At 34.6% G+C, this 17,090-nt stretch overlaps 5 protein-coding genes across 5 annotated transcripts in view; 2 read left to right on the plus strand and 3 right to left on the minus strand.

Moving 5' to 3' along the window:
• Nucleotides 1-240: 240 nt before the first annotated feature.
• On the minus strand, nt 241-2,262 carry LOAG_06598 (hypothetical protein; the record flags this gene model as incomplete). Its single annotated transcript, XM_003142134.1, has 4 exons — nt 241-277; nt 1,353-1,459; nt 1,577-1,683; nt 2,214-2,262. The coding sequence occupies 4 exons, from the start codon at nt 2,260-2,262 to the stop codon at nt 241-243; spliced, it is 300 nt and encodes a 99-aa protein (XP_003142182.1).
• A 475-nt stretch (nt 2,263-2,737) lies between these two features.
• LOAG_06599 (hypothetical protein) lies at nt 2,738-3,943 on the plus strand (the record flags this gene model as incomplete). The annotated part of the gene is made up of 3 exons (XM_003142135.1): nt 2,738-2,821; nt 2,986-3,197; nt 3,598-3,943. The coding sequence occupies 3 exons, from the start codon at nt 2,738-2,740 to the stop codon at nt 3,941-3,943; spliced, it is 642 nt and encodes a 213-aa protein (XP_003142183.1).
• A 2,089-nt stretch (nt 3,944-6,032) lies between these two features.
• Nucleotides 6,033-9,371, minus strand: LOAG_06600 (SCPL-2 protein). Its single transcript, XM_003142136.2, has 6 exons — nt 9,211-9,371; nt 8,890-8,956; nt 8,579-8,697; nt 7,930-8,114; nt 6,960-7,075; nt 6,033-6,486 (listed from the first exon to the last, which is right to left on the minus strand). The coding sequence occupies exons 1-6, from the start codon at nt 9,355-9,357 to the stop codon at nt 6,341-6,343; spliced, it is 780 nt and encodes a 259-aa protein (XP_003142184.1). The 5' UTR covers nt 9,358-9,371; the 3' UTR covers nt 6,033-6,340.
• A 1,098-nt stretch (nt 9,372-10,469) lies between these two features.
• On the minus strand, nt 10,470-14,362 carry LOAG_06601 (multidrug resistance protein 3; the record flags this gene model as incomplete). Its single annotated transcript, XM_003142137.1, has 10 exons — nt 10,470-10,667; nt 10,878-11,024; nt 11,269-11,469; nt 11,759-11,953; nt 12,395-12,551; nt 12,786-12,909; nt 13,239-13,356; nt 13,639-13,842; nt 14,048-14,146; nt 14,222-14,362. 10 exons carry the CDS (start codon nt 14,360-14,362, stop codon nt 10,470-10,472), a joined length of 1,584 nt encoding a protein of 527 aa, XP_003142185.1.
• A 1,920-nt stretch (nt 14,363-16,282) lies between these two features.
• LOAG_16606 (pao retrotransposon peptidase) overlaps nt 16,283-17,090 on the plus strand; it is a gene marked incomplete at both ends in the record, with an annotated part of 2,829 nt that continues 2,021 nt past the window's right edge. The window contains 2 exons of the mRNA XM_020449257.1: nt 16,283-16,433; nt 16,563-17,066. Coding sequence (XP_020307279.1) covers nt 16,283-16,433; nt 16,563-17,066 — 655 coding nt within the window. The remainder of the gene's footprint in view (nt 16,434-16,562; nt 17,067-17,090) is intronic.

Raw genomic sequence — 17,090 nt, forward strand, 5'->3', positions numbered from 1 at the left:
CACACACACACACACACACACATACACACAACACACACACACACACACACACACACACACAGGTTAGTAAAGCCAAAAAGGAAAAAGCAATGGTGAAAACACAGTTGAAAGATGCTAAGCTGTAAGTGTGCAGAACATACGTAATAGTGATGGAAGTACAGCAGATGACAATTTGATGACGAGGAGAGAATAATTGTTGAGTGTAGTATCCGGAAGAATGTTTCAATTGATCATTCAGTGTTATAATCGAGCCTTTATTTCCCATGGAACCGTGAACCTAAAGAAATGACTTATCTAAAAAAGTAAACAATTACTTGTTTTTTTGAATTTCATAAGTTAACATTTTCAGGCCAAATTTGCGGAAATGTTCGCAGATTCTTTTCCTTCCATAAAATGCGTTATATTTGAAAGCTTGATAAGCAATTATTATTATGCTGTATGACGCCAATAACTCCCGATAAGAATTGCAAGTTGCTCTTAAATCATTTTCATGACAGTTAACTTGAAAAAACTTGTAAACTACTGAACGAAAAATTATGCTCAAGTTATTGAAAGTTTAAAATTTCAGACTAAAAATTGCAATGCAAACAAGCAGTTTAATGAATTCCCTGTAGCTTTTAATAATCATTAATAATCGTTTAATTATTTTTTCCTTTTGAAATAAACACAATTAACAACAGGACCGAGCTGGTTGGATTTTTTCTTCCACGAATTTTAAAGCGAAATAACATTAACACACCATAACATTGTTTATAGAAATTGATTTGTTAGATATTGGGCAATTTTATTTTGGTATTTTAGTGAAGTGGACCAACTGACCATTTGGAGATAAGTGTAATTATACCTTTAAATTGAATTTCATTTCTCCCACATATAATAAATTGGTCCCTATACATTGAATATCACACCAAAAACGATACATTGAATTCGTCAATTGAAATTTGAAATTTATTACAAGTATAGTAAAGAATTATGATAGAGAATTAAAAGAGACAATTGAAAATATTTTAGATCTTTTTCTATTGTTGGGATTGGTCTGCAACACACTAGTAACAATATAGGAAAAGTTGAAGTAAGAGTAAAGTTGAAGTAAACTGGATATCGACAATAAATTCTGTAAATAAAGATGGAGTACTGCTTGACAAAGCAGTATTACTATGTTTTTAAGGAACAGATAAACTTTTATCAAAAAGCAGGAGGTTTTTTCTATTCAACTGTTTTCATTCAAAAATTACCACGAACTAAGTTAAAAGCTCAATTTTTAAATAGAAAGTACTAACAGCTAATTCAGTCTTTCACTTGAATAAATGAAAAGTAAAATCGAAATTAATTGCTATTATTACCAAATAAACCATCTCGTATTGATGAAATTATTGAATTTGAATGCATGATTGAGCCAAAACCAGGCAATCACTGCCAACCACGTTATCGATGCTTGTGAAGCATTTAAGGATATTTCCTAGAATTAAAAGTAGATAGTTTTCTAGCATCAAAGAAATCTGCTTTCCTCAATACCATTTAAAAAAAAAAATCTTTTGGCAATAACACAATTTCTGGTAATTAGTTAATGAAATACAACATAGCTATGTTGAGCTGGCTTAATTTTGGAAAGTTGCAGTTTCAAGTACGGAGTTAGATTTGAAATGAATTCTTGCAATTTTAATTCTTCTTTAAATGACAAAGCTGAATATTTTATTAGATTACTATTTCTTTGTCATTTTACTCGGAAATTTGAATGATTTTTGAATTTTCTGCATAGGATGAAAATTCATGACGAGTTTTCTAATTATTTTTGGGAAGATTCATGGGTGATTTAACAACTTGCAACTTTTCGGCATGAGATATTTTCCGCCGGGTGAACATGTGAAACATCATAGAAACAAAGCCAAGTAAAGCTGCTACTGCAGTGAACAATGCAATTGCTTTGTGAGATAGGAAACTCAGTAGGCATAATAATAGGATTGCAGTGCATGTTAAACACGACTGGAATGAAATCGGAAAATTTGTCGAGTTTAGGGTTTAAATTTGATTCCAAAATCCACCAGTCTATTTTTTAACTGGAAGGACGACAACTGTTCGGCTTATTACACGTAGTAAATCAATGATGATACTGATTTTTCCAGAAAGACAATTAATGATAGCAAAAAAAAAACTCACCTCTTCAAAAATAATTAAAATATGAAAGAAATACAAAACCAGATCCAGGAACACACTCCCTTTAGGCCTCAAATCTTTTATTTTCTTCAAACAACCACAAGCCATATCTAATCTGATTTAATATTCAACATGTCGCATCTTCTTTTAAATTTGTTGCTAAAATGCAAATTTGGCATCTTTACTGATTAAGATGAAAAGTGACTCCATACATCTGATATATATATATATATATATATTTCAATATCTAGTATAATTTTATGCTTAAAAGTCAATTGATAAGTCTATCATAGTGGATTAAGCATTTCTGTGCATGGGAAGATTATTGTTAACATTTCCTCCACTAATGACACTTCCATATATTTCCTGCAAAGAATAAATTTTTATTCATAAATTCTTAAAAGTTTTATCCATCCTGAGAAAAGGGAAAATGGAGGGAGAAGGGTAATCGATGATCTTTGAGATCCTATATGATCATAGATATGCCTCCAAACAGATCTATTTTCTTTACCTTAGAAATCTTAAATAACACTACTGTTTGTCACTTCTGATACCGTCACCCAAATAAATACTTATATGACAAATGTTGCGAGATCTATTCTATCAGTTGTTCCCCAATGTCACAGCGCAAGAGTTATTTTGTAATATCCAAAATCTTAAACAGCAGGTAAACTTCCACTCTTCAGTTCTTATTGTTAATAACCCTTATAATTCCAGTAGGGTTATCATCTTTTCACAACATTTTTAGGCTAGCTTTTACAGTCGCATATCTTTTCGTCGTTATCGTGGAACCAAATTATATTATTTTTAAATTTAAACTTGATTTTACAGATAATCTCAGCACAAGTTAGACTAGTTATCCTGAAAGAAACAGACTTGGAAGAAAAACGTTTCGTTCTTACACGAATTGCTGCACTGCAAGCGGAAATGGAACAACAATTGCTTTTCTTCGTTGTTGCAACGAGACATGATGAAGTACCTCGTTTTCGCAATTGGATTGAAAAGCAAGACACGACTTACGGACCTTTATATGCAAGAACATTGTAAGTTACCATTCAACTGGGCTTCCACGCCTAATACCTCGAGTTCCCTCCACGATTCTTTCAACGAATTTATGAAATAGTCTGTTAATTGATTTTCAGATATTTAATGCACTTCGAATTGCGTTGTTTCAAAGATTTTACAAAGGCTTTTCTTTCAATTTCTTGTCTTTTCATAATCCTTTTCAATCAGTCATATAAATGATATTCAAATGATTCACCGAAAATTCCAATAACCTTACATTACATTGCGCTATTTCTGGATTAGATAATTCGCTGAGAATTTGATTGAAACTTTTTGTCTTACTGCAGACTGCTCTCAAGATAAACCGAGTTTAGATTAGACCTACCGAATTCAGAGTTCCCAAGATCCGCAAGAATCATATAGTATGTACTGTTTTAGCAAACGATGGAAAGGTGAACAGAATTGGAGACCCAATTTGTTGTACCCACCCTATCTTCAACACCCACCTCTTATCCCACTGTATCTGAGATATCCATCATCTCCTGGAATCATTTTTTTCGGTGGTGTACAAAACCAACTTGGTATGGGTTACAGGTTTTCAGATAAAGACGCCGTGAGAAACTCCAATATACCATTCCTCCCTAACCCATCGGCAATAGTTCCTCCAGATATTATGGATTCGAGGTCATCTACGCCACCAGAACTTCCAGATCTTTTTGCTGATTTTCAATTACCGTTACAGCTTTCTTCTTCCTCGGAGAATGAAAGTACTGAAACTACGTAGATTATGGCACTGAAATTGATGAGATCATCTGAATGCAGAAACGAAACTTCAACCAATAACAATATCAGTTGCGACGTGTTAGTGATTAACTTTATTCCGTGATATGCATACAACCATGAATGAAGAAACTCTTACGTTTTACGGTCATTTCAAGCGATGTTTAGTGTGGTGACATTTTTTTACTATTTCCTTTGACGTCATTCTTTTCATCTAATTTACTTTTAAACTAATTCTATTTCCCTGATAACCTTCACCTAACATTCAACATTAAACAAATATGATTTGTGAAAGGAATATTTTTTTGCATATTCGATATTAATTTGCAATATGCTCAGTAAGTTAATTCACTCACAGTACTTTGTCACGTATTAGATCTTAATGGCATTTTGTATTTAAGAATCAAACCACTACAATCCACGTCCTTTCATTAGAAATCTTAACTACTACTCCTCCGAATTTCAAATTACAGCAGTTTTTTTTTTTCCCGGGAAATCCATTGAGAAGTTGAGGTGCTATATTATTCATCATTGCTCACAAATTTTAATGACAAATGACCCATATCTCCAAGAGCCCAATAAAATCAAAAATATTGACAAGGTATGCGGCTATTCTATATTTCCATATAACGGTTATTCTCATGTATCATTAGGAATTATATCTCTTGTCAATCTGAAAGAATCTAACCTTCCTATCTACTATATATTAATCACGTATGTGTAAAAATTCATACGTGAAGGTCCCCAGGTCCCCAATATGGTCTGTTACAACTTCACGACATAAAAACATGTGACAACTCCACTGCGGGACCATTACGGCTGATAATATCCCCGGATAATACGTGAAAGCTTCATACCAAAAGAATGCTAAGCTTCCCGAATTATCCCAGGTTTATTAGTCTTCAAAACGGTTCAGCTCCTCTTGAAACAAATATATTTGGAATTAACAGTGTGAGTGCACTGACCTTGAATCTCCTCTCTGATGTATCCACGTATTCTTGCTTTTGCAACCTCTTCTGCTAATGAAATGTGAAATATTTATTTTTAAAGCTTCTTGATAACTGACTCATGAAGTTAAACTCCCTGAGCCTCGAGTTAACTACTGCTTATATTATTTGCCAATGTATAATTATGCACTCTAGTCAATAAACAAATTAAGTCGCTTATTTCACTTGTAACTGCCGCATTTGGAAATCAAGGGAAACATTTTTTTTTTGAGACATGCAGTTTGTTGGAAAATAATACTCCCGAAAACACTTAAGCTGCATCTTCACAAGAGCTGAAAATAAAGAATGCAGACAGATCGTTGCTATACCAGATCTCACTTCGACGTGACTTCTTTCGAGTGCTTCCAAGTTCCTTTCGAAAAAATTAGAAATGACCGCAAGTGTATATTTATAAGCCAAGCAAATACAATCCGTTATCAAACTCCGACTAAATCTTTTTATCTTGAAAGAATGATACAGCATAAACAAAATCCGTGTCTAATCAACTTCCATCTTTCTTATAACCATGAATTAAAAAAAGGCATTTCAAGGAAAAGTGGAAAAGATACAGCTCAACCAAGATTATCCATAAAATGGAACAAGTCTGATGAGATCAAAACTTACACGAAACAAAGCACTTATTCGTACTAGGCGGACAAAATAAATGAGAAACAATAATATACAATGTGATCCAAATGTCCTACGCCAATTACTTACAATATCACGACGACACTTTCTATGTAGAAAACTTGCAAAGGCAGTGCCATGAAAATATCAAATATTTCCTTGATCTTGCTTGTTTTCCCAATTCTCACATCTCTGTCTTCTGTCTTTCACCGCAAGCTTTGAGAACCATGAATGTACAATTCGAAATGTTACCATTCAAATGCATTTCCATGCTGTGGCACTTCATTACATAGGTGTAATTGAAAATATTAATCTCGTCACAAATCTACTCAATTAATAAATATTCCTAGTAATAATCATCAGTTTTATCACTGATTTAATCCTAAAACAAAAATTCTTTCCTTCAACTTTTTACAAAGGCATACATGATGATGCCATTCCTGATGGAGATACCCATAAACAAATAGAAAACATGGAAAGGCCAAATTAATAACAATGAAAGTAACAGCGACTGCCTGCCTTATTATTGAATATATCAATGAGTAGCTGAAAACTAAAAAAATATATGATTTTTAACATAAACATAGCAATATGTTGTCCTGAATACGTAGATGCTAACTACAAACATAGCTATTTCGAATATCTGTATGCATTATATTATCTGTATACATTATACTACACAATCCTTTTTGGTACAGGAATAAGCATGGAATATGGACTAAAATTAGTCTTAAGCTGTTTAGTTCAGCAGAGAGAAGATAAACTTGCTTGAGCTTCCCTCAAAGTAGCTACCAAACTTGTTGAAGCTGTTGATTTCGACTTAAAATTGAGCGAACATCAGATGCAAACCGAAGTGCATCCAAAAATGGTAGTAATGCTAACAAACACGTGTCTGTTGGATCCGAAAACCAAGATCGTATTGGTATTGCATTTTCTGAAAATATTTCGGAAATATAGGCGGAGTTCCACAGGGAATTTAACTTTTCAGCCAATTGTTTCAGCACAGTGCATGTTTTTGCATTTCGTCACTGATTTTGATTTCAGTTTCTCATGTCTTTTTTTGATTCCAGTTCTTATGTTTTATATTTTAAAAGTTTCAGATTCATTAAGTATAGTCGTATGGAATTCATTAGTTTATTAATCTATAAATATTAGAAGAAGAAGGTCCTTGGCCACTGGGTGATGTCAGTAATATGCATGGGACTAGCAGAATAACAGTCAGCAACCATTCTATTTAATGCTTAAGAAGTCTTTCAAGTAAAAATTTAGTTCGCAGAAATCGATTCTAATATGCACTAAATATATGGGGAGGAAGTTATGAATCATGGAACTCGAATTTACGATATAACAGCTTATCATCTACATAAATATACATTATTTGGAAACGTTTCAAATTTGAAAACTTACGAGGAAACTTTCTGTATGCACTGGGAGAATTATCTAATATAAATATCGATGAAAGATCGGCGTGTACAGCAGAAAGATCTTTTGTGTATCCGCCATAATCCATTGTACAATGTTGTCTAAAATATAAAAGAAGCGATATTAATAAACTGCAAGTGGATAAATGACATTATAAACAGAAAATATAAAGTTCAATCATGTTTCTGTAATCTAATGGTTTAAAAAATTGAAAATGTAGAGAACACATATATATAATATTAACACCACACATTAAAGAATTGAAAAAAACATCATTTCCGAAGTCCAAAGTAAACTTTGTCGGGAAAAACTGAAATACCGAAATATTTTTAGTATGAAAATAACAGCAACATTGTAAAAATGTGTAGGTCAACTGGTGTTGTGAAATGCTGTAAATGAACTTGATTATCAAGTTCATAAGAATCTCAGGTAAATGTCGCATATTGTAGAGGACCTCTAAAAAGGATATCATCCAAGTAAATTTAAAACCATAAAGTGGGAAAGAACTAACTAAAAGGACGGTTCTACAGCTCGTTGCCTCTCAATATGATCCACTGGATTCCTAGTTCCTACGACGATACCATTCAAGATATTTCTTCAAAACGTGGAAACAAGAATTCCATATAAGAATGAAGCAGTTTTAGTTAATGAGCCAGAAATACTTCATGGCATGTAGAAATTAGCAAAAATTATGGAAATTAAAAAAGGAAGAGATGGAGAAAAAGCGGCAGATAGAAATACCAATTGGTAAAGTTCTCGACAGACCAATAAATATGTTATATCATCTGGAAATTAACGATGAAGGAAAAACCGAAATTTAGTCAGAAACTCGTGAGAATTCATGCGGAAATCGATGAACATGAGGAATGATGGAATCTATTGCTCAACGAATCAGGAGTGCAACAGACTTAACAACGAAAAGTTAGAACTAAAGACGGTCCGAAATTACGCATACCTGAAGTAACGCCTCTGTAGAATGCCTTTACCATTATCAAGTTTGTCGGCCACCAAACTCCCGTAAATTTCCATGGATGCAGTAAAAATAACTAAATCAAACCACTGGCTAACCATAGAAAGAAAATAATCAACATGAGGTCGACAGTGTACGAAAAATCGGACGGGATGTCGATCGATATTCACCTGTAATTATCGCTTGTGGTTCGGCTTCAGTTACAGAAGGCCAATAATGTTAATCTAACTTAATTTCTAGTAATCACAAGACCTTCAATCCACCTCAATTTTCAATTTCTAACAGGGATTGTGATGGGAGTTAATGTACCAAAAATTATATTGGATCTGCATTGGACTTTTCAAAGACACATATGTAGACTTCCATTATTAAAGAGAAAAAAAAAGATGGAATCATTCAGGATGAAAAGGAATAAAGAAAAGTTGCAGTAATCGCATCAAGTCAGAGCAGGCAATAAAAGTGAAAAAGTTAAGTGGAACAGATAATCTGAAGGCATCTGAGTTTTGGTACAATGCACTACTGCTAAAATTTCCGTAATCGATTTCTTCAAATCACGGGAACTATTCAACCAAGAAATTTGAAACAAACTAAAAGAATCGTTACTCAAACAATGAATGAATTATAAAAGCTTTACTCGTAACACAAAATCAGGTGGTGTACCGGGTTTAACCATGGGACGTATAATACCATCATGGTGTGAATGTATCAATGTTTCATCTAAATCAAGCACCAGAATTTTTCGCTTTACCACACCTGAAAAATTTTCACAGACTGTGGATAAATGGAATGCAGAATGTTCTCCAACCACTACGTTTTATTTCAAATGTATTAGATCCATGTCAAATGCAGAGACAAGTTCCGATATCGGTGGTAAAATAGTTTCCTAGTTATAACTTTAACATCACTGTTAATCACGAAGCAAAAGAAGCACGAGTTAGAACTTACTCAATCGATGTGCTGATAAAGGTGAGAGGGGAACGTATTCATAACGAATAACTTGACGTTTTCTTACCTGAAATGTAAGTCTTGACAGTCCGATTGGTAATTTAACCAGTTATGTATTTTATTTGATAGATTTTAAAACAACGTGTTATGTTTGCTGCAAATCAAGTATAAAGTAGCAACTGTATTCCTAGAATTACCAACTTCTATTTCTTAAGATATACGGGAGACTATATCGCTGGACCGCGAGGCAATGTCCCATTCCGAACGCAGTTTAGTCGATATTCATTACTTGAAATCAAAAATGGAAAGGGCAAAACATACATTGCGATACTGTCTTCGAATGGTATAAGTGATGCAGTTGAACAGACCTAAAGCATAGAAACACAAGGCGGCCAGCAAAGTCTTCATAGCACGAACCACAGCGTTTCGTCCCACAACCATAGTGCCGCTATCCCTTCGACGTTTCATAACCCCTCCAAATTAATACATGTCACACAAATCTACACCATTCTCCCTACCACCCTCCCCCACCTCCAACCCTCAGAATGACAAAACTAAGTCATCTCACGCAACTTCGGATGATACGGATTAACAATTCAGCAATCGGCATAAAGCTTGTAAAACGCGGTAACCAGAATGCAAATAGTTCATACCTTATGTGGGGTTTTTGAATAGTGGATTAGGAAGACATGCAGGATCATAAGGTGGGATGAAATGAATTGGTGATAACCTGTGATCAAGAGGGCTCTTCTAAGTTAGGCCTGCACAAAGACAAGAATTACGATTTACTGAAACTACCAATAAAGTGAACAGAGTAGGAAAAATCTCTGTTTCTTGACTAGTTAGCATACTAATTGCTCTGTCCTATTGTAATTCCCTAAACTATACGTAGGCTTGACCTTACTATATTAAACATCTGGCAAACCTATGTAACATTAAAAAGACCCGATAGGAATCTCAGGACCTGATTCCTTCTGCATCAACTTTTGCATCAATAATCCTCTCGCACTCTTTGCAGCACATCATTTTGTAAATTATGCACTATCACCAATTGAAATTTATTTACCTCGGAAAAATATCGAATAGATTTATCATAAGTTAAGCAGAGTGATGAAAAAGAAATTGCTAAATAATGATATTAGTGTCTTCAAAAGCGCTTATTCATGTTGGTAGGAAATTTCTAAAGAAACTCCAAAGAAGCGGTGTTGACTGATAATTTGGAAAAACATCATTTAAACATAAATAGGTAAAATTCTGTAACCAATTACTGTGGATGATTAGGACAGGCAGACAGTAATTACAATGGAAGGCCAGAATAAACAAAATTGATTGGTATTTCAAGATAACATTCAAAAATAGGAGTTTTGAATTTTGAATCAAAAAGCATTGCGGGTGCCCTCAACAAATGGATGGAGTTTGGAAACAGAGACTGATTAGCTAAACTGATGGAGATACTCTGAAGATGGAAGTTAATCTTGTTGCAAAATAGTTGAAGGGTGCCCAAGTTGTGGTGATCAAAAGATGAAAGTATCAAAGTATCGAAACACCAATTGGGAATGTTCGAATATATCCTGCACTTCTTATGATACTTTCTGTTTTTCAACCAGGCAGCAGTATAAGCCTTTTTGAGCCAATAATTGAGTGTGATTACCACATTCTACAATTTGGCCATCTTTTAAAACAATTATTATGTCGGCATTCTGAATTGATTTCAAACGATGAGCGATCACGATGCAGGTCCGACCACGACGTGCTGCCTCCAGTGCTTCTTGTACCATCTAAATTTGAATTCATTGGAAACTTCAGAAAGATATGACCACTAAGTTAAGCAAAAACTTACTTAGACTAACTTCATTTTAGACTTCTAAAATGGAGCAATCGATGCAACAAAAATGCTTAAAACAACAAAATTTCTTCTTACACCATTTTTATTTTTGGGTCCAAAAGTGCTGGTGAAGCGATAATATCACGTAAAAAGGATGTGTTACCGTTTCGTTTTCACTATCCAAAGCGCTGGTAGCTTCATCAAGGATTAGTATCGTTGGATTTCTTATTATTGCTCTTGCAATTGCAATCCGTTGTTTCTGGCCACCGGACAGCTGACTTCCCTTCGAACCCACAATTGTGTCGTAACCCTAAAAACAATTTGAGCCCAGAATAAACTCGCTAATATCATAAAATGAAATTGAAATGCATTCCTGACTTGCTGCTTTGCAGAGATTAAAATTATGAGACATTTGACTAAGATTCGGATTAGATTAAAACTCTAAACTTTGATTAAATTCTTAGTTCTTTTCATGAAACACAGATATATCATTTAATATCAAAAGAAAAAACTTCACTCGACTTTGATATTTGATTTCTATGTCTAAAATAAACCTGCGGTAATGCAACAACAAAGCTGTGAATGTTGGCTAATTTCGCAGCTGTCTCAATTTGATCCTGCGATGCATCATCTAAACCATATGCAATGTTGTCTCGAATACTTATATTGAACAATGTTGGTTCTTGGTCGACCAGAGCAATGTGTGAACGAAGGTATCGAATATTGTAACTTTTGATATCTCGATCATCGATGAACTTTAATTTACTTGGAGTTGTATATAACCTTGAAATCCAAAATTTAGAGTATTTTCTAGCTTTTCATGGCTTACTTGAAGTCACCATATAATAATGCTACAGGTTGGAAAGGGAAAGGGTTGTGACGTCTTCGAAATCAATGGAAGATCTATTCTTTGCTATTAATATTGGGTATTGAGTGCATTTTCAGAAAATCTGTACAGTATTTTTGGACCAAGTCGAACAAAATTAGGAAGGTTTGATTTTCATTTTCGAACAAACACCACCCTAAGAGTGACGCAAAATTCACCAAAACGCCCTCAGTGACATCATAAAATCGTTCCAGCAATTTGATGACCGTACTTTTACCACATCCACTTGGTCCAACCAACGCTACCTTTTGACCGAACATTGCAGACATCGAAAAATTTCTGAGGACAGCATGTTGAGGAAGCATTGGATATGTGAAGCAAACATTTTTCAGGCAAATATTTCCTTTTATTGCCTAAAAAGAGAAAATTTGCAAAGATTTCTCTAAGAGAATAACCAACCATTTCTTGAATCTAAGAGAAGAAAATTCAAATGTAAGCCATTTCATTTGAGCGTTAGTTTGCGATACACACAGAATAAAATGTCCGATGTTTGACAAAAACATTCAAATCTTGGCTCTGACATTTTCACTTCCAGTTCTCTATAAATTTGGAACAAAAGTAAAGCATTACGGCTACTTATCGTTATTTGCAAAATTAGTTGCTGAAAAGTAGAGATCAGATAAAGATCAGAAACTCTTGCTTAATGATTAATTCAAAAGTTAAATACTATAATATTTCCCTCGAGTAAAAAAGACGCCGTTCACCATCAAATTGAAATTTTATTTCCCACTAATCCAGATTACAGTTCTTGATTAGAAAAATAGGAAGATAAACAAAATAAAAGACATCTTCACCTGTTGAATGCCCGCCTCGGATAAATTGTCTATAAGCGAGACCTGATTTTTGATATGGAATGCTAAATTCGTCGAAATACGAGCTCGAACGTATTCCGGGAGGAAGGATGTTGCCGCAAGTACAGTCAACGATGCCATATTCAGTGCTTCAATTACTCTATACAAATGAAATTAAAAATTTAACGACAACATAGTAAAATATCACTATTACAAAACGAAGCTAGCAACTTTCGCTTAATAAAATTTTTAGAAAAGACTATTCAGCAAGAGACATATACACATCAAATTCATGAGTTGAAAATGCTTAACAGATAAATTATACCATAGTTGGACCTGACGCAGTGCCGTCCGTATTTGCATAAATTGAAAAGAATGTTTTCTAATGACTTACTGGAAAACATTATATGGCTCAGACAATGAATTCCTCACTAGCCAAAGACCGAAAAGATAAGAAATGGCGAAGTTGAACTGCACGAAACAACTGGATAATGCATAAGTCAATGATTGCCAAAAACCTAGTGCATAAGTATAATTTAGAAATAACTAGTCGATTTAAGAAGAGAACTTGGAACTTAATCAGGTAGCTTCTAACACTTCATAAAATTTCATTCGAAATCCTAGAATTATATAAAATTATATATGCATTCAAAACTAGTTTCAACCACTTGCCTTTTGTTTTCTTAAATTCAGATACCAACTGCTAAAGTCAAAGATGTTTTCGAAAGCGCAGTCTCCCAATATTCATAACTGTCTAGATGTATTCATCGCATAGCATGACACATAAGAGTAAATCAAAAAAATAAATAATTTTAAAAAAAATGTTAATTGAGAAATTGATTGAAACCTCGAATAACGGCTCGTTTATGGGATTCCTGTAACGAAGAACAGTATGTTTCGTATATATTTTTTTGCTTAGTCAAATACTGCACAGTTCGGATATTTTCGATTGATTCGGAAGCTAACTGAAATTAGCCACCGTAAAATTAGGCCAGAAAGTGACGAATTTATTTCTTCAAATTAGCAGTAAAGCAACTTAAAAATCCAAAAATTTTGGCTATGCGAAAAGGAATCGAAAAAGCCACCAAAATGAAACAACAAGAAATAAGAAAACCTAATGAGTTGTTTAAACGACATTCTAGTCTTCTAGTCGTCCTAGCAGAAAAAAAACTTCGAAATTAGAATGATATCTTTCAGATTCCGGAATTATCATGAACTTCGTAACGCAAAAAAAAGAGAAGACTAACACTAGCAGTTTTTTCGGCTATTTTAGCATCCTTCTGACCACGAATTTTAAGATATTGCATGAGAATACTTTGCAAAATGACGAAGACAGTACAGTTAGTAATGCCAATACATGCCATCTTCCAACTAAACCAAAGTGCTACGACTACACCGGCGCAAAGTGAAGTGATTCCTTGTAGCACTTCCGCCAGTCGGTGATCGACTGCCTACGAATCAGATTTTCAAAAAGATTAGATTACATTCAGTTTTGTATGAATTGGAAAATTTCAGATTTCGATGGAATTAAATTTTCAAAGGATTCGAAAGTCAGGTGCTTCAATATTTTGGAATGCGATTTCGGAAAGTTTCCTTCCAATCGAGTGAATAAAATTTTAAACTTCGTCACCGATTTTCTGAAAAATTTTAGCATACAGCTTTGAAATTTTGCGCATCGGTTGCCAGACGTGTTGTTAATTTTCCAACTGAATGATATTCGCTATCGAAGAATGACAAATCCTGTCGCAAGATATTCTAAATAATAATCACATCAAAATTCACGCAGCAAGCAAATTAAATACTCATATCTTAATACAGTGCAAAATTAACTGTGAAAACTGCAATGCGAAGTTTCATTGACAGTTTTTCACCAGCAACACCGAACAGTGTGCCGGACAAAAATGTTGAGAATCCGCTCACGATACCCAAAATGAGATATAATATTGTATTGAGCAAAATATCTTCTGCCATTTTGTCCTTATCCAGTGAGGACAATGTCTGAAAGAACTAAAGGTTAGTTGATTATCAGTGGGCTGATTATTCAGCAATTAATTATTATGCGAAAATACGGCAGAAACATTTCTGAGGTGAATAAGTTTAGAAGTACCGTTCATTTTTGCTTTCTTTATTCAGAAGCCAAGAAATATCAAAGGCTGAAGTTGTCAGGAAAACTCCGAAAATCATAATGCAAATTTTCTACCGGATTATGGAAATTAAAACTACGTTCAATTATTATCGAAGGCAACGACAAGAAGTTTGTTAGTTGATCATATTACTTGCTTTTTGTATAACTCGTTTATCATTGCTTATCAATTCATCGTGTTATACACATACATATTTTATACCCTTTTTCTTGTTGTTAACTAGTAATATTGTGCAAGAACAATATTACCTCCCTAATAAATCTGTATCCCCGAGAAACGAGTTCAACAGAAAAACAATTTCCCAACAAATTTTTGGTGTCACGAGCCGGAATGTCGGACACTATAATCAAAAGTGCTCAACCGGCAAAGCAAAAGTTGGAGGATCTTCTCGACGAAGTAAAAACAATAGACCTAATGCCTCCTGATCAACATTTAGCGGTGGAGGAAAAGCAACAGCAATTCGAACTCAAGAAAAGGCTGTAGAGGAAAAAATAAGGCGTCTAAAACTCTATGTTGGTACACTCGGATCAATCAACGAAAAATGGCTGGAGAAACAAAAGAATGTGCAGAAAAGAAAGCAAAAAGAAGATAAATACGGGGATATGGTTGACGATGATAAAGGCCTTTTAAATTTAATAAATGATGGTCAAGAAGCTATTATAACTCTAGATATGTACAAGGATGAGTTTGAGGTAGCGGTATAGTGCCTACAGTAAAGCAAGATAAATAACGAACCATTTCAACAGAAGGACCTCTCCCAAATGTCTCAGCAGATAGTAAATTTGCCACAGTTACCACTATCAACATTCAGTGATGACCCGAAATTATGGAGAGAATTCTGGAGTAGTTTTGATGCTGCTGTGCATCTTCAAAAAATACCCCGTATTCAAAAATTAAATTACCTGATCTCGTGCTTCAAAGGAAATGCTCTACAAGCTGTCAAGGGCTATGATATTGCTCCAGAAAACTACGACGTCATAGGAAAAATTTTTTGAAAATTTATCTACTGCAAAAAAGTCTTTGTACAACGAGTTATACTCCATCAAAGGACATGATCGAGAGTGGAAAACAACCGTCGAAACTATGGGAAGAATACTTCGACAACTGGAAGCAATGGGTAAGTATTTGGAGCATTCTAGCATTGAAATTGTTATCGAAAGTAGATTGAAAAGTTGGATATTGGACAAACTTTACCAATAAAAAAAGGACCAAGAGTTCTGGTCAGTCATTAGACTCCGAAAATTCCTGCAAGAACTAGTCCAAAGAAGTGAGGAAATACAGAGAAGCCAGACCTCTAGTGGTGGGTACCAACGAAAATCAACCGAGTCGAAGTCGAATCACGACCGACGCAGTACTAGAGGAGAGATGTTTGCTTTGGCCGCAATCAAGCAGCCCAAGCCAAACGATAGTCGAAGGATCACAAACTCAAGGAAATATCCTAAAAGTGATAAAATACGAAGAGACCTTGTTCATTTTGCAACGGGGATCATTGGGATGACGAATGTCAAGTCTACCAGACAGCAAAGCGACGAATGGAGCGTTTGAAAACAATCGAGGCGTGCCTGAATTGCTTACAAAAAGGTCACATAGCAAAGGATTGCCAAAAACTAAAGAAATTATGCTTTCATTGCAAAGAAAGATATAATCATCACTGTTTTTGCTAGTAGCAACACTCAATCATTATCTAGAAACGATCGGAAGCCAGACAGCACTAGAGATCAAGAGAAATTTATATGTAGATAACGTCATGTTGTCAGCAAATGGAACAAGGGGAGCCATAAATAAATATCACGAAGTGAAGGATATCTTCAAGAAGGCGGCGATGAATATTCGCGAATTTCTATCCAATGACCAGAACTTCAATAAGGCAATACCGAAACAAGACAAAATCGAAGGAGGTGCAATAAAAATTCTTGGCATCACTTGAATAAACGATAAAGATACGATTAGAGTAACGCTAAAACCATGGATCGAACATGAATTCACCAAACAAAGTATCTTGCAATATGATCCTTTGGGATTTTTAGTCCCCATAATGATTCAGTTCAAACTATTCCTCCAAAACTTATGGAAAAGAAATAATTCTTGGGATCAAATCGTCGATAAAGATGATAAAGAAGCATGGCGATCTCTTACAAAGGAATGGCTCGCAGACATTATCGAGATACCGAGGTTAGCTACAAAAAAGCTCTCAGATCAACAACTCCATGTCTTCACGGACGCATCAAGTGTTGCGTATTCAGCAGTTGTATACATTTTAAACAAACATGTCGACGAAAGAAATAGCGCAATATTTTTCGCCAAATCAAGACTCGCTCCAATTAAAGGTATGATCATACCACGGCTGAAGCTGCTAGCAATACTTACTGGTGTACGAGCCGCCAACAAACAACTTTGTTATAAAGTAATTGAGTATGGAAAAAATCGCAGTGGTGTCATGGTCGAATTCGAAATGTGCATTACACTGGATACAAAATCGATCGAAATTACTACCCAAATTCATACAAAACCGAGTAAAAGAAATATGAAAGGTAAATTTTCATTTCGATATGTAC

The sequence above is a fragment of the Loa loa genome (assembly GCF_000183805.2).
Source record: "Loa loa unplaced genomic scaffold supercont3.9, whole genome shotgun sequence".
In the NCBI taxonomy this organism is placed as follows: Eukaryota; Metazoa; Nematoda; class Chromadorea; order Rhabditida; family Onchocercidae; genus Loa; species Loa loa.